The 16,668-nt window shown below is 40.4% G+C and overlaps 1 protein-coding gene across 8 annotated transcripts in view; it reads left to right on the forward strand.

Moving 5' to 3' along the window:
• RBMS3 (RNA binding motif single stranded interacting protein 3) overlaps positions 1-16,668 on the forward strand; it is a 724,940-nt gene that overhangs the window by 456,109 nt on the left and 252,163 nt on the right. For all 8 annotated transcript variants that reach the window (XM_075052929.1, XM_075052943.1, XM_075052937.1 and 5 more), the window contains one exon: positions 3,738-3,829. In XM_075052929.1, the coding sequence (XP_074909030.1) occupies positions 3,738-3,829 (92 nt within the window). The remainder of the gene's footprint in view (positions 1-3,737; positions 3,830-16,668) is intronic.

Raw genomic sequence — 16,668 nt, forward strand, 5'->3', positions numbered from 1 at the left:
AAAAACCAAAAGGGAGAAAAAAAAGCTGTGGAATTTGAGGCTAGCAGACGGTGGGGCTGGTGGGGCTTGCACTTGTTTTTAAAAGAGGAAAAAGAAATGTCGATGTTTTCTTAGAGCAGCAGCATCCCATTGGCAGACCCTGGTCTGAATCCTTCCCAGGGGGTGCTTCCGGGCAGCCTGCTGCCGTTTCCCAGGAGGAGCCAGGGAAGAGTTATCTGAGCAGGGATGGGTGCCTGGGCAGCCAAACCTGCCCGTGGTGCACCTGGCAGGGCCAGCCACAGCCGCCCGGCTCTGCCGGCGGGGCCGGAGGGGAGCACAGCCTGCGTGTGCTTCAGCCACAGCCCGGGCAGGAGGGAAGGACTCTCGGCACGGGGGGCTTGGGGATTCATTTATGCAATGAGGAGAGCTGGAGGGGGTGTTCCAAGACCCAGCTTTAGCTTCTGTGGGGACTAAACTTGATCTACCCTGAAAAGTATATAAAACCAACCAAACAAAACCCCTCAAAACCCAAAGAAAAAAGCCAGTGCTACTTTGTTAGTTCCAGAGCCCCCCAAAATGAAGTGAGATTATAAACAAATGAAATATGTTAGTGTAGGTCACCAACATAGGCTGTAAACCTCTACATGGAAGAACGTAAACTATAAAAAAGGCAGCATGCCTGGTTTTCTGTTATATAGCATTGCAGGGTTCTTGTAAGGATACTTGAATGCTGAAACAGCCTGGGAACTTGGCTTCCATTGTGGCAGATTGATGTTCTTTGGACGGATTTTCAGCCATGGAGTGATTTTGTCCTGATGTTCTGTGTGTGGTGGAGAGATGTGTCGGGAGCGGGGAGGGCCAGAAAAAGATACTTGGAATGAAAATGAACTTGAGGGAAGGAAAAAGAGCAGCTTTGCAGTAAGGCTGGGAGTAGTAATACTAGAATGCATAATGGGCAGCTAAAGATGCAAGGGTTTTTTGTCTTGAGACTCTGACTGGATCTCTGATGTGGTTATATAGTTCCTTATACCCATTGAATAAATGTTTAGAAGATATTGATGGTTTTAGATATTATGGACTGATGTTAATCTTCAATAATTCACTACGTTAGGTATACCTGATCTCTATAATAAAACACCAGAATATTCTTAGATGTTCTGGTTTATATTTACAAGCAGTGCTAACTTACATGTGAATACTTACTGTGCTGTCTAGAAAGTCACAGTAAAAACCATTTCCCTTCTGTTATTGCGTACATGAATCCTGCACTCTACACTGATGACAAATATAAAAATCTAACTCTATTATCTGTTTTTAATGCCAATATTAAAACTTATTTTTGCACTTTCACCTCCTAGTTTTTAGGCATGAACATGGTGAGAAATAAAAAGAAATTTAGTCTCCTGAGAAGAGCACCTTGCTATCCTAAAGAATCATTTGCTCTGTGTTTGATCCAAGCTGTTCCATGACTTCCCAAGGTATTTCAGGTGTCCTACTTGGCAGCTCTGGCTTCTTGTCAGGATCTCTCATCTAGCAAGATGGAAGCTGCATCTAATTGTATCTCCCCCCTTCCTCCTAGAAGCTGCTCTCCCAAAGGGCAAAGGCATTGGAGAAATCCAGGGAGGACTCTTGCTCTTTTGTAGCACGTTTTTTCATTCAAAGCAACATCAGCTTTACTGCTGCTCTGCAGTAAGGAGAGATAACACTGCAAAGCAAAATATATTGTAGAACAAGCTGATTTAAAAATGACATACTCAGTAGCAATAAAAAGGGGTAATGAAATGGGGGAATCTGAGCAGGTAAAACAGCCCCACCTCCCCAAGTTGACCAAACTCCAGTGCACTTCTTCCTTGTGGTGTTTATTAGATCTGCTGTCCCAATGTACAGTTGTTCTAGGCTTTCCCTCAATTTGTAGTAATGCCCTACCAAAAATTCACCCAAAACCAAAAAAATCCCAGAAAACTGAGGGAAGAAAAGAACAGAAAGGTTCAGATCTTGACTTTGTTATCAAAATAGTGCTTCTCATACTCTTTAAGTAAGTCAGCATCAGCAGTTTCTTTAACAATTTTGGCTGTTTCTTTTTTCTTATTTCTTTTTTGTTTTCATAAAACTTCAAGTTTTAAGCCAAGAAAACAAAAAAGTCCATGTGCGCAAAATTCTGTCATCACTGGATCCCTGCATCGAGTAATGCATACATACCAAAACAATAATAAAGAGATGTTTATAACTTGGGGGGCAAGGTGATCACAAGCAGGCACTCTTATACCTAGATTTGGTGCAGAGAGGAAGGCAATAAGGCCTCCCAGGAGCAGGAAGGAAGGCTGGCAAAAGAAATAAAAATGGATACAGCAGGAAAGCATAGCTGTGGTTGCCTCCTGTATGATGTGTATTGACCTAGTAAATGGAGATGTCTGCAAAGGAGCTGCTATGCTATAAATATGCTTGTGCTAATATTATTAAAGCTTTCAGCCAGTTCAGTTTCATCCACATGGCTTTCCAGGGAGATGCCAAAGAGGTGGCCCTTGGCCACAGCTTGTCTGAGCAGCACGTGCCTACCTGTGCTGTAATTGCTTAATAAGATATAGGCTGTGGTTTTCCTGGGATGGATTGTGAAATGTATGCAGCTGCCTAAATAGGTGCTTGGTGAGATTTTTAAGTCTTCCTAACTCTGCTGAAATCTTTATGAGCAAGACACTTGAATGCTGTTGAAGACTAGAGATAGCTCAATGCTTAGAAGTTGTGAAAAGTCTATTCCTTGTCCTCTTTGCCCTCCTTTGTATCTTTAAGAAAATAAAAATACTTCCAGAGTTGTTGATATGCAGGTGGGGCTTAACAGCACCGGTCTTGTTTGAACATACCAGTCTTGCTGATTAAAGGAAGAAACAATGGAGATGGAAGAAGAGAAGATAGGAAGTGACTGGCTGATTAATAAACTAAACTAATGCAAATACTGGGAGTAGGAAAGCCATTTAGAAGCTGATGATTATCCCTTACCAATCCCTAAGATCTAACCTCACTAAGCTGCTGTTCGGATGATACTCTGAAGCCATTCCTGGTAGAGACCTGGCCCTTGTTCCAGCAAAGAGGGCAGCGAGATAAAAGGGATGTGGTTTAACCAGGCTGTGACTTTATTATCTTACCATCTTCTAGAACTACCTGGCAGTCACTTGTAGAGCACGGGTTGCAATTTTTCCCTTAATGGCTCCCACCTGCTGGAAGGCAGTGCTCCCTGCCCCGACACAGGTGGCCCCAGTCTGCCACAGAGACTTGCTACCCTCTTCTTCTGAAGCTTAGTCCTCATATGGGTTCAAGGGACAGGGTGTTGTTTTCTCACTTAGCCAGCCATTGCAAGCTGTAGCTTTGTATCCCAGGGAGGCCCATACTGTTGCTTCCTCTTGTAGAAGAGATGGGGCAAGAATCCAGAGCACCAGAGCCCCACAGGCATGTGCCCTTCTCCTTCCAGGGACCTATTATCTATCAGGAGAGGCAAAGAGCTACCTTCTCACCCCCTCTACTGCATGCCTTCCTGCACTTTGAAGCTTCAGGTCATTGCATTTCCTTAAACCCCACCAGGTTCAGGAGTGAAAGGTGTGAGAAATAGAGGTCTGATGGCTGGTGGTGGTGGCAGTGCTACTGGAAGACTATGAGACAATGTGAGGGAATGGAAAGGGTTTCCTTCTTTATAAAAATAAAATATTTACCTATCCACATATGCATGGATAATAATGAAAATGTTTATCTATCTGTTTTTTTTTCAGGTTACGGTTTTGTAGATTTTGACAGTCCAGCAGCAGCACAGAAAGCAGTAGCATCTCTCAAAGCAAATGGCGTGCAGGCACAGATGGCAAAGGTAAGAACAACCATGTTATTACAGGATTATCTGAGCTGTTGGGTTAAATTTCCAAGAGTTTGTTTCACTCCTGTTTTTCTTAAGGTTTTGGATTGCTTATTCCAATGGTTTTTTTTGTCCTTTGGCTCCAGCACCTTATTCATCCTATGGTTTGTGTTCTTGAGAGCTGTGTCTCATGTGACGGGTTCTGCTCTGATATTCACTCTCTGCCCATCTCTCTGGAGAGGGTTGCGAGATGGAGAGTGCTGGAGTGGCAGAGCAGTTGGAAATGCTTTTGTGCTGACTGCAGTGTGAAAGAGTTGCCTTTTCCTCACCTCGGGAGTTATCTTCATTTGGTTCCTTTGCCTTGGAATAGTTACTCTTTTCTGATGTGCCTGGTGGGCTTCTCTGAAGGAGTGATTGACTGAACATAAGGAAAGTTTGTTTGATCTGCCTCAGTTTGGCTTCTGTCTTTTTGTTTTGAGGACATAAATGGAAGTGTAGCAGGTTGCTGAAAGAATAGTTAGTGGAGGTTGTCTGGAAGTGACTGGCATCTGTTGTTCGGAGAGGCTGCAGGAGCCATGCTGTACATCTTGTAGCAAGTGCAGTGAGCTCAGCTACTCTGGTCCTGGAATTGTCCTTTGTCCCCAGGCAAAGGGGCTGACGAGGAGTCAGGGGTTGTAGTAAATGACCGTCATGTGCTCCAGCTGCTGCCTTTCTGAAGGCATAATCATGTGTCTTTGGGCTTTAGACTGTGTCGGCCAGCAAAAATAGCTGTTGCTTTGTACTTTAAAAAAGCCTTGCCCTAGAATCACAAAAAGCCCTTAATGTTGCCTGACATAGTCTCTGCAGAAATGATGCCGGCCTAGAACCTCAAACAGTAAAAAACAAACAGGTAATTACAAAAACAGAGGCTGATCAACTAATAAACAGTCACCACATTTGAAGATTCCCATTTAAAGGAATGCTGGTGACTTAAACCTTTGTTTTTCAACAATGTCATACTGAAAAGATTTTTTTTTTTTTTTTTAAATGAAAAAAACTTTGCTGGTACATGAGGTTCTTTTGCCTTCTACTGAATTACACTCACTGTGCCTTAAAGTAACTGGATGTCATCCATGTATTTCTGTTTAACAGTGACCCACGATGCAAGCTGTGCTGTTTTATTGGCTCTTAGTTTTTATTGACATGTGGCGATAAAAAATATTTGCTTCAAATGGGTAAAAGATGGCAAGCTTAAGAATGTGGACACCTACTAAGGACTGTGCTATTTTATTTCTCAGATATACTGCATCTCCTTGTTAAAATATAGGCAATTTGACACATTAGTCAAGCTATGAAAAAGAAACCAAAGGCAGAAGATATGTTTTGTCCTACTGGTTGATATCAAATAGCCACTTCTGGGGAGAAATAAATCTCTAACTACATAAATCTGTAAAGCTGTAGATTTAAAGTTAGAGATTTAAAGATAGGATTGAAATATAAATCTATATTTGGTATTTTTGTGATTCAGAACAATGAATAATTTCAGCACTTACATGCGTGGGAATACCAAAACAGAAGGTGCCTCAAAATACTATGTTTTGGATTATCCAATATTTTGGGGACTAAAAAAAAAAAGCAAAGTCTGATGCTTTCAGAGTTGGAAAGACTGTACTAGCCACTGAGGCTTGTTTTCTGGGGCATCTGTGGCGGGAGTAGTTTTTTGCCCTGCATGATTTTGAGGTGGCTAGTGTGTACACATTTGTTTGGGTAAGGCTGACTATATTTTTATTACTTAGCCATGGTGCCTGGAATCCCGGATAGGTTCTTTTTAGTGTGTTTGGTAGGTCAAGATAAATATACAACTGACTTTTCCTATCGCTGAAAAAAATCAAAGTATTCAGAAAAATGGGGTTTCAAAGGAAATTGAGATGACTACACAAAGTACCTCATACTGCTGAGAAGGCAGGAGCCTGGGAAAGCAAATCTATCTGGAGAAACGTGTTAGTTCTTGCACATGTTGGAAGCCAAGTTGCGTAACAGGACTGAAAGACACTGTTACCTGCCAGTGTCTGAATTAACAGTGAGGGCTTAGAAGAGGTTTGAAGAAAGAGGCAGAAGAATTTAGCCTCCACTTCTGGAAGTTTATCCAGAGCAGGGGGTTTTTTTTGTTTTTTTTCATTTTTTTCCTTCCAAAAACTCCTTTAATTAGGGGTGAATGGTAGCTATCAAATGAAATCAAAGAAAAAAGGGTAAGTGTGAAGAAATTACCCAAACCTTTTACATGCCATACCTTTAAAAAATAGTGTCCTGTATCTTTTGTTCTGCATTGTAAAGCAGTGAAACTGCCCTGTGTAGGGGCCCAGGAGAAGACTGTAACCTGTGTTCAGCAAATGTCAAAAATCTCAGTCCAGTCATGGATGCTTTTGAATAAAGGTGAAAGAGGCATCAGCCAGCTTTTACTATGCACTGGCCTTCTCCAGTAGCAAGAGAAAGTATGCTGAAGTGTCGGTATAGTCTGTGATGTTTTCCTGGAGAAAAATCTTGCTCGGAAAGAGAAGTTCTTTCTCAGTTTTAACACAATATAATTTTTCTTATAGAAATCCAGGAATCTTCTTTGAAAAACAAAAAGCAGAACTGAACCCCCACCCATGTTGGCTAGCAGAAGTATCTTGTGGATACTTGAGTAAAATATACTCATTTTATCGATGCTTAAATACAGCCACCTCCCTCATTTTTATAGCATTTGGACACCTTTTTGGCTGACTTTGAGTGCTGCCTCTGAAGAAGGTTAAACTCTGGTGGTTTGATGCTCCAAGTCCCATTGCTGTTGGAAAACTTGCTCTGACGAGCCCAATACACCCCATAACACTACGCAGGGTAAAATATCATTAAACATGTTTGAATCTCTCTTTTTATTCTCTTGGATGCTGTTCAGCCTGGTGTAAAGTAGTCAGGAGAGGATTCGGCTGAGGGAGAGGAGCAGCAGCAGTATTATGCCTGTAGAGGCAGTGGTGGCAGCTTGGTGGTGAGGTCTCACGGCTCCACAGAAAGCCGCCCCCTTGGCGGGACAAGGACCCTCACAGCCTCCCACCCGCATGAGATCTGCAGGAGGCTCTTGTACATGTGTGTGTTGTCACCTTGCCTCTCTAGCATTTCCCTGACACAGGTACCTGAAACAGAAGTTTTGACTACTGCTAATGTTCTATGTCCAATGAAGTTCATCTAAGTTGTCCATCATTTTCAAAAGTGCTTATGAACAATTTCATTTATTGAGAAGAATTAATGCTATGGAGCTGCTGAGTGATGGTTTCTCAGCTGGCCTGTGTCCTGGTTTCAGCTGGGATAGAGTTAATTGTCTTCCTAGTAGCCAGTACAGTGCTATGTTTTGAGTTCAGCATGCAAAGAATGTTGATAACACTGATGTTTTCAGTTGTTGCTAAGTAGTGTTTAGTCTAAAGTCAAGGATTTTTCAGCTTCTCATGCCCAGCCAGCGAGAAAGCTGGAGGGGCACAAGAAGCTGGGACGGGACATAGCCAGGGCAGCTGACCCAAACTGGCCAACAGGGGTATTCCATACCATGGGACGTCCCATCTAGTATAGGAACTGGGGGGAAGGGGGCAGGGGATCACGGCTCAGGGACTAGCTCGGTGTTGGTCGGCGGGTGGTGAGCAATTGCCCTGTGCATCATTTGTACATTCCAATCCTTTTATTATTGCTGTTGTCATTTTATTAGTTTTGTCATTATTAATTTCTTCTTTTCTGTTCTATTAAACCATTCTTATCTCAACCCACGAGTTTTGCTTCTTTTCCTGATTTTTCTCCCCCATCCCACTGGGTGGGGGGGAGTGAGTGAGCGGCTGCGTGGTGCTTAGTTGCTGGCTGGGGTGAAACCACGACAGCCTGGCTTATTTTACTATGTGCTTCCTGCTTGCCTTTGGAAATAGCTCAGACATGCAGATTCGTTTATATGTATGTAGTGCCTGCTTGTCCAGGCTCGTAGAGTCCAGATGGTTTTTTGGTTTTGTTTTCCTACTAAAAACGGCACAACTGATATGCCACTGGATAATCTCACAGGAATTATTGATTTGTTTGTCTTTTTGTGCTAGGGACTACACAAACACAACACAGAAAAGACAATGCTTATGCGCATGGTTTATATATCAGTTTGGGTTTTTCCATCTGCTCCTTTCCTACATTTTCTAGAAAAAATGTTATAGACAGAACATGGAAAATTAATAAGGAGAATCTTAGTAATATGGGAGTTGGCTCAGACAAGTAGGCAAGGAAGCTAGTACACATGAAAAACATATCAATGTACTACTAAAATCTGTAGCCACATCTATTCTTGGGATTTGCAATAGTCCTTCACCCAGAATTACATATTCATGAGGACATTTAACCTGCTCTATATGTAAGCTTTTAATGATGCTGAGGAGTCTAAATCACCTGAAGAATCAATAGAAGCCTGTTGTCTAAATAAATTTGAGTGTCTGAACTTGTGTCAGCCTGAAGTTAGTGGACTGTGCAATCAGTTTATACCTTCATGGGCATTTTGGAGTCCTGTCTACTGTCTTTTATTTCCAGTTCTAGTCTGCTGTAAGATTGCGTAAAGTGGAAGTTCAGGCAAAGGTAGGTTCTTACAGAGACTATATAATAATTTCTTTAATATCTAGCAGCCCATCAAGACTGTTGAAGCAAATACATTTACCAAGGAGGGGTTTTCAATCCTGCTGTTATTCCAAGTGCATTTATAAGGATTAAAAAAAGTATTTGATGATGCATGTCTTCTCTGAGTTTTCCTTTTGTATGTATAATGCATTTAGACATCCTCAGCACCTGTGTGAGAGACTTGGACATTGAAGAAATATTTAATTAGCGTTGGCAGTTGTCTAAGTCCAAGGAACATTTCTCGACTACTCTGCTGCAGTAATTGCCATCCAGAGGGTACACTGAAGGAGCTGGTTCTGAAAAAGGATTCTGCCAATAGGCTCTGATGTGTTTTGCTCGACAAGGGAATTACAGAATGTGATTTTGCTTCTTGTGTGATGTTTTTCTCATCTCTCCATCATGCAGAAGCTTAAATACAGGGAGTAATCACCATCTAGGTGAAACATAAAAGGCAGCTGTTTCCCACAGAACAGAGCCAAGCATAAGAGCTTCTGAAGAGGAACAGAGAGCTGGTTGCTCTATAGTTAAATAGACAGGTTTTCTCGAAGGACCAAGGAAAAGGAAATCCCACAGAAGAATCTTATTTATTTTTCAGGCTTTTGCGTAGGTTTCAGGAATGGCTTTGCTATGAGTCAGCTGACCAAATAAGTCCATTCTGCCTGCTTGTTTTTCAGCTTCATTTTCTCTTCTTTTTAAATTACTTCCCTTTTTTTTCTGTCATATGCCAATATTCTAAAGGGCTGTTCCTTAAAATGGCAATTGCAGAAAGTGGAAAGACTCTCCAGTGAAAGCCCTTCTTCCTAATATTTTTTTTAATCTAGATTTTTAATTGACATTTTTAATTCTCTATATTTTGCAGTTTAAAAAAATAATGAAAATATTTAATAAAAATGCTATCCTTACAAAATATGAAATGTGGCCTATACACTGAACATCTGATACACTGAACCCCACAAGTGTTTTTTTAACTCATAATTGAAATGTCTGCAAATTTTAGCTAACCAAACTTCAGGATACTGGTTGTTTGTGGTTTTGGACAATATTTGTGGATAACAGCCTTAATGACCGAATTAACTTTCCTTTTGATATCAAAGCAGGATGCTAGGATTTTGAGTTCAATATTGAAATTGTCAGGCTTTGTTTTAATCCCGTTCTTTAATTACCTGGTCTGTCCCTGCCCCGCTCCCCAGCAAAGCGTTCTATGGAGTCAAATATTTGTATTGGCTCTATAAAAGATTTTCTTCGTTTGCTGCTAGAGCAGAAGCTGGTGACTCTGGAAACCTCGGCGTGCTCAGCAATGTAGGAGAAGCTGAGAACTGTGCTGTGCTGCTGCTGGCCACCTTCCACGTTATTTCTGAACAAATTGCACAGCCAGGCGTGGGCTGCTGCTTCACCAGTTGTCAGAGACATTTGGCACAACTGAGTGTGTGTGGAGTACTCTGCAGTGAACACTACTCTTATCTGCCTAAAATGTTAACTATGTCTCCTTGTGTTTATACACAGTACATACTGACTGTCCAATACTCACTTGTATTGATAACAATCCTGGGTTAAGTGACAAAGAAAAATCATAGCTCGGAGGAAGTGAGAGATGGTTCAGTTTAGATTTGGAAATTATAGGTGCCAGTGTCTTTCTCCTTTGATTTCTTTTACCAAGTCGACCATACCAAAGGGGTCCTGCAGAAGCAATAACCACAAGCCCTGAGTTTCATATAGTGCCACTTACCAAAGCCATGCCCTCCTCATCCTCTCTTGCTGGCTTACCTGTGTTGTTGTTTTGTATAAACTATCTTTCACTCTTGTAATGGGGAATCATAGTTTCCCAGCTGGAGCTGGTAAATATAGGATATTTTTCTACTCCTTGAAGGATAATGATTGATGAAGTACAAGCATTGAAGAGATGCTAAATTATTTGTTTGTATCAGATTTTATCACAAAATTTCTTAGGAAGATGTGCCTTTCCAAACTCGGAAGTTTTTTTCCAAATGAAACACTATCTGAATTCAGGATTCAAATCACAGATGGGCTACAGCAAAGTGCTAACTTTAAATTTCAGAAAATCTGCAGTAGCAGATGACTGTGTCTTATGAGCTTCCTAGATAATCAAGACTAAAGCAGCGACCAGCTTTGTAAAAACAGTTATGGATTGGGGTGATAGCGAAGATACATGACATTAATGGAAGGACTTCAGAGTCTCATCTAGCCTGGAAAATGTCATGCTTCTATCTGAGAACTATATGGTAGCCAACGTGAAATGAGCTTATGATTGTGTTCCTGCTTTTAGATTGTGTTCCTGCTTTTAGATGCACGTTCATAAGCCAACATAGAATGCATTAGCTGAAGCCATTCTTGAAAGAACATCAAGTAATCCTGGGGGTATTAAAATCCAACTGTCCTTTCACGCTTGCACGTATTGCTCCTAAAAACATGTAGGTCAGTATGAAAGGGGGTGTGCATCGGCAGTGCTTGTACCACACCTGCCAAATTTATATGCAAAAGTTTCTTTGGAGTTGTTCAGAAGTGCTTAACTTAGAATAATTCTACTCTCTAAAAGTGAATGGGACTTTACTGTTGGTTAATGGAGAGGAATTAGGCCAGTGCTATGTTCCTTTGTTCCCAAAAATCTTAGCTCAGCACCTTTCTTAACCACTAAGTTAGCTTAGAAAATCTTACGGCACATACAATCATGTTTATTCTCTAGCTATCACCTCAAATAGACCTTGCCATGGTATTTTACTTCCCTTTTCAAGTGCTGTTTTAGTTTCAAGATTGACTTGATTTTTTTCATACTGTAACTTCATCTAAGATTAAAACGTTCCTCTGCCTTTGAAAATTGCAATGTAAATAATCAGTAAATATATCCACCTCCATGCTACTAATGCTCTGCACCACAGAACAGATGCTGATAAGTGAAAGATGTAGCCAACTTTTAGGCTGGAGAACAGTGGAATTACTGGGTTCTTTTCGGGTTATGAACTTCAGCCAAACAAGAATTGGCCTTTTTTCATAAATACACATTGTTCTTGACTTTCCTCTGACTTGGAACACATTTGAATTGGTAATAATACAGCTGAAATCCACAGAGCTTTGGCAATTTAAGCTGGAGAGAAGAATGGGGCTCCCTATCTTTAGCGCTCACATAGCTATACATCTTGGAAGCTCTTACGCACTCTTTGCGAACCCTTTATGTTTGCAGAACAGGAAATCTGAGTCCTGCAAATGAGTTAAACACTGGAGTCAGATTAATTCTTTTTTCCCTCCATACTCAGGAAACTCCAAACGCCCCACAGAGGAGTTATCTGACCACTACTATGCAGCTTGGGAATCTGCAGCTCAAACTAAAAGAAACTATGTTCTAAATTCAGTAAGCACATCTTTACTCACCAGGAAAAACCCAGTGCACTCTGAAATGATCAAAACCCCGTGGTTTTTGAAAATATTACTGTGGTAGAAAATGGACGTAACCTTTCTTTCAGTGACATATCATTTAATCATGTTCTTCTGTAGCTCAGCATGAGGACAATGCTTTTGTAAGGTGAGAAACAAAAAATCATTGTATCTAGCATGCTTCCTCAGGAGGTAGAGGAGGTGATTCCCATGATCACCAGTGGGAGGATATGTGCATGCTTTCTGGGGTACCACTTAGTCTGTACAGAGACATGGATTCAACAAAGCAATGTGATTTGTGTGAAAACTTTCAGATTTTTTTTGTCTGATTTGGAAAGCAGGTGTGCAAACTTCAGTAGCATTTCTTCTGAGTTGATGTGAGTGCCTGTATAACAGCTCATCAGCCTGGAAATAAACAGGTGCATATTCTGCCAGTAAACACAAATCTACTAGTAATATGCATAGATATTCCCTGTGCACATATGCATCCTCCTCTCAATATCTAAATGTTACTGTATTAGTGAATACTCTGCTTGTTATTTCCTTATTAATGAATGTCTCCCATTCAACCAACATGTCTGAGTAGTTTGGCTGTAATCTAAATAAATTTAGGTTTAGATGCAATTTTTTTCACTAATGAATGATAATTTTTGTGGATGGAAAAAAACCCCTCTATTTTTCCATTGTATTAAATTACCAGATTAGGCTCTCCTCGTGATACATGGTACAAACTGGCTGATGGTGGCTTATTGAATTTTTTAGTCCTTGGACTTTCCCTTTATGTGTTTGTGCTTAGAAAAGGAGGTTATGATGATACGAAAGGTTGAATTCTATTTGCAGTCACATTAGACTAGCTTTGATGTGATCAAAATAAATTTAAGTGATATAAGAACGTAAAACTGGCCATATCGGGCCAGATCAAAGGTCCCTCTGACATCAGATTATCTTTCTGATAGTGCGCTATGGCACTTGTCAACAGAGGAGTACAAAAACCAGACAAGCATCTGAGGATACTTCCCCAGAGTACTCTCCTACCCTCTAGCAATTTGCAGTTGGGGGTTTCCTGAGCTTGTATTGAATAGCCTTCTGTAGAACTGCCTCCCCACCCCCAAATAAAAAATTTATCCTGCTTTTTTTGCATTTAAAATTTTGGCAGCACAACATCCAGCCATAAGATGTTGCACTATAAACTTATAGTGTATATATAGTAAACGTACAGTTTAACTGTATGTTCTTCGAAGAACCATCTCCTTTGCTTGCTCTAGACCTGCAATGTTGACTTCACTGGTTGCCCGCTAATTCTTATACTGGAAGAGACAGAAAGCTCTTGTTTCTTATGAATCTTTTTCATGTCACTTACGATTTTATAAAATGCAATCGTAACTTCCCTTAATCCCTGGGGTTTTTCCACTTTTAAGAAAGATGTGCCAGGATGTGCATGTGTAAATAAGGATGTGGTTCTCAGAAGCAAGGAGCAGCTGCTAAGTAAAGAACATGATGCATGGTAAAGTGTTTTTGTAATATGAGACCACAGCTGATAGGAAGCTTAGAGGGTCATTTTATATCAATATTCTGGACATGAGGTGAGTATTGCTAATGCTGTGTAGTGCTGCAACCTGGGAAACGGGAAAATGGACACGCAGAGGAAGGGTACATTTGGCTGGTATCAGATATTTTGTAAGGCTTTTCACATTTTGTACAAGGATAAATGCACATATCTGAATAAACCTAGGAAGATCAATTTTTTTAAATAAGAACTGTCAGCTTTAGAAAAATGTACCCCAGAAATAATTGAAATGTTAAAAAAAGTAACATAACTATTCCTTTAAAACAGCAAGTGAAGAAAGTACAACCCCAAGTATGAGAACATATTTTCAATGCTGTGTCAAAAGGAAATGTACCCCCCAAACCCTCCACATCTGTGTATAAATAAGGCGTTATAAATGCCTACCTGAAATTCTGAGATTGTTTGATCTCAGCTTTCCTTAAATCTTAGACCAAATTAGAGTCTGTCATATTACTGAACAATACCTGAACCTAATGCCACCAGTGGATCAATGTCTGGCCAATACTGTCAGCAGGCTTGAGGACATTACCTTTGCCAAGGGCTGTGAACTACCCCTGTGCATTTTTATCTTGTGCTCACTGCTTGGGCATGACATTACCAACAACATTGCAGCATGTGCCTTCATATCTAAAAGGAGGATAGGACTGCAGCAGATGTCATGCCGTGCAGATGAATCCTTTTTCAGGAGCGATGTGTATTAATGCTGTTCTGCTTTCCCTAGAGCTCACAGAGGAAAATGACCCTTTTACAAGCCATAGTCCAAAACGGCGGACACATGGGAGGACCTAGGGACCCTAAATTGCCAGTTTCTCTAGCTGTGTAGGCAGAAGGAGTCTTTGTTTGAGTCCCAAAAAACCTGTACAAAGGCATGTCCTGGGGACCTCTGGGAGGTTTACATGTACCAAAGACACCCCTTACGCTGCAGCAATGGAGGTACAACAGTGATGTCCTGTACTATGCCTCATAACTTTGTGGTCTTGTAAAACATGAAGAACAATGAAAACTTTAATGATAGCAGATGTAAATGCATTTTTTTAGTTGGAAAAGTTGAATCTCCCCCAGGTGAACACAGAATTAGAATGGATGTAATATTTGATAGGAGATATATTTTTCCCATGTTAGAGTGGATATAACTTTGCTCATCTGGGTGCCAGTAAGTAACAAAGCGGGGTGTGTTCAATAATTACCACTGATCAGTCATCTGTAATCTTGATATTTTTATCAAGATTCAAAAAGGAAAAGAAATAGTGAGGAAAGGGAGTATGAGATGTTTCATTTCTGAAGTCAGAAAATTTTGGATTTGGGGTAGTTAAGGCTTGGTGCTGGAAAGCTTGACTTTCAATTCCTCAGAACAAGTGGACGTGTCTTTCTGAGAGTTGTCGCTGAAGTCTGTGCCTCAGACGTTTCTTCATGCAGCTAAATCATTCTTGATTCTTAAATGCAGCTGAGAGGTAAAGAAAGAGAAGGTGCCTTGAAGAAAGGCTTCCCCATCTCCAAAGGTATTTTTACCACTTCACTATCCCACTTAGTTAATACATGATACTGTTTCAGTGCAGTATCACAGTTCTTTCTGTAAATGGGACATATGGGGTTTTAGTATGTGCATGCATAGTTGATAAGTATTCAAGTAACTATATTTATATAAATGCATGCACACATTTATAGATGATCATCTAGAAATATTCTTGAGAAAATTTTATAATATAATGCAATTCTCATGAGTAGCAAAAAGTATTACAGTGGTTCTTTTATAGTACGTACTGTTGGAGTGTGACTATTTACTAGTAATTCTTCTAAGTACTGGGAATAAAATGTGTGTTTTTTAGGAACGTGCTGCAGAAACAGGAAGGAAATTGGAGGTAAATTAAATCTTGGTTATATTCAGCTGGTATTTTTCCATCTGTCAGCAAAAAGCGGCAAAAACAGAAACAACAACAAAATTGTAAAGTCTGAGATGAGATTTAGTGATTTACTGCCTGCTTTAACTGTGCCTATGGCCTGAAGTAGAGCTACACAGCCTCAGGTTTCCCCAGATATTTCCATAACTTATTTGTCCAGTTTGCATAAAAGGTTATGATCCCACCATTTATCTAAACATTTTCCTAGTCACCTACTCCAATTATAGCTTGTTATGGAAAACCAGGACTATCATTTATATGGCTGTGTTGCTTTAGTATAGTGACGCGTCATAAAGCAGCATGTGGAGTCAGTGAAGGGAGGGTCTTTGCAGCATCTTAGCTTCCAAAAAATATTTTCCCTTGCTTAACAACTGTTCATCAGTGAAAGGTCACTACTGCTAATAGCATGACCTAATTCATGTCAGACTGCCTTCTTACTGTACAGCACATTTCACATGGTAAAAGCATGGGTTTGGTAAAGAAGCTATAACCAATCCAAACCAGATGGAAATCTGGCTGTAATAGGGTCACAGGGGTCTCACTACATTGCCTTCTCTACTGGGGCTGCTGGGCCTATGGTAATGGAAATGTTGCCCTTTCAGAATAAAAATTTAATTAGCTGAAATACGTATGTATTGTATGATCAATCTTCTAATTCTTCTTGAATTCAGGCTTTCTATGTTAAAAAGGATCATTGCATGTAGACTCTGCTTGAAGTTCAAATAAATAGTTTCAACTTGCATGATTGTGCTGTTGCATGCTATTCGCTTCTCTTGAGTATATAAGTAATTTCCAGATTGGCTTATGGGACTACATTGAAGAGGCTAGACATTTTATGTTAGCAATTAGATTAGTTACCAGGGTACCTCTCTGCACTCCTGGATGTGACTATTATACTGGCTCTCTTTGATCACAAGATGTCTGGGAAGCCTGGTGCAGGCTTATTTAAAGGACACGGTCTGACAAAGTAGCAACTTAGGCACTTTCCTCCTGGGAGCATCATCTAGTACCTTATCCTTTATACCGGATTTTACTAAAGGTTTCTCCATTTCTTTGGTGAGACGTCTTTTGAATTTGTAGTACCTGAGACCCAAAACACTTTACACTGTGATGAAAACCTCTCACAAACACAGCCCTCTCAAGTCACCTGGTCTGAATGGCCCATGGATCAGATAAGGCATTGAATGATACCTCTAAATACTATTTATTGCCTGTTTGCTGGTATTTCTTTGATAACCCCTTATGTGTTAGTCTTTCACTTACTATTTTGGAAATTTTTCGTAGTGATCTTTGCCTTCATGAATGTCTTCCCTTCTGTAATGTCCCCCTTTGTTCCCATGTGAGTGCAGTCCTTT

This window comes from Buteo buteo, chromosome 2 (genome assembly GCF_964188355.1).
Source record: "Buteo buteo chromosome 2, bButBut1.hap1.1, whole genome shotgun sequence".
NCBI lineage: Eukaryota > Metazoa > Chordata > Aves > Accipitriformes > Accipitridae > Buteo > Buteo buteo.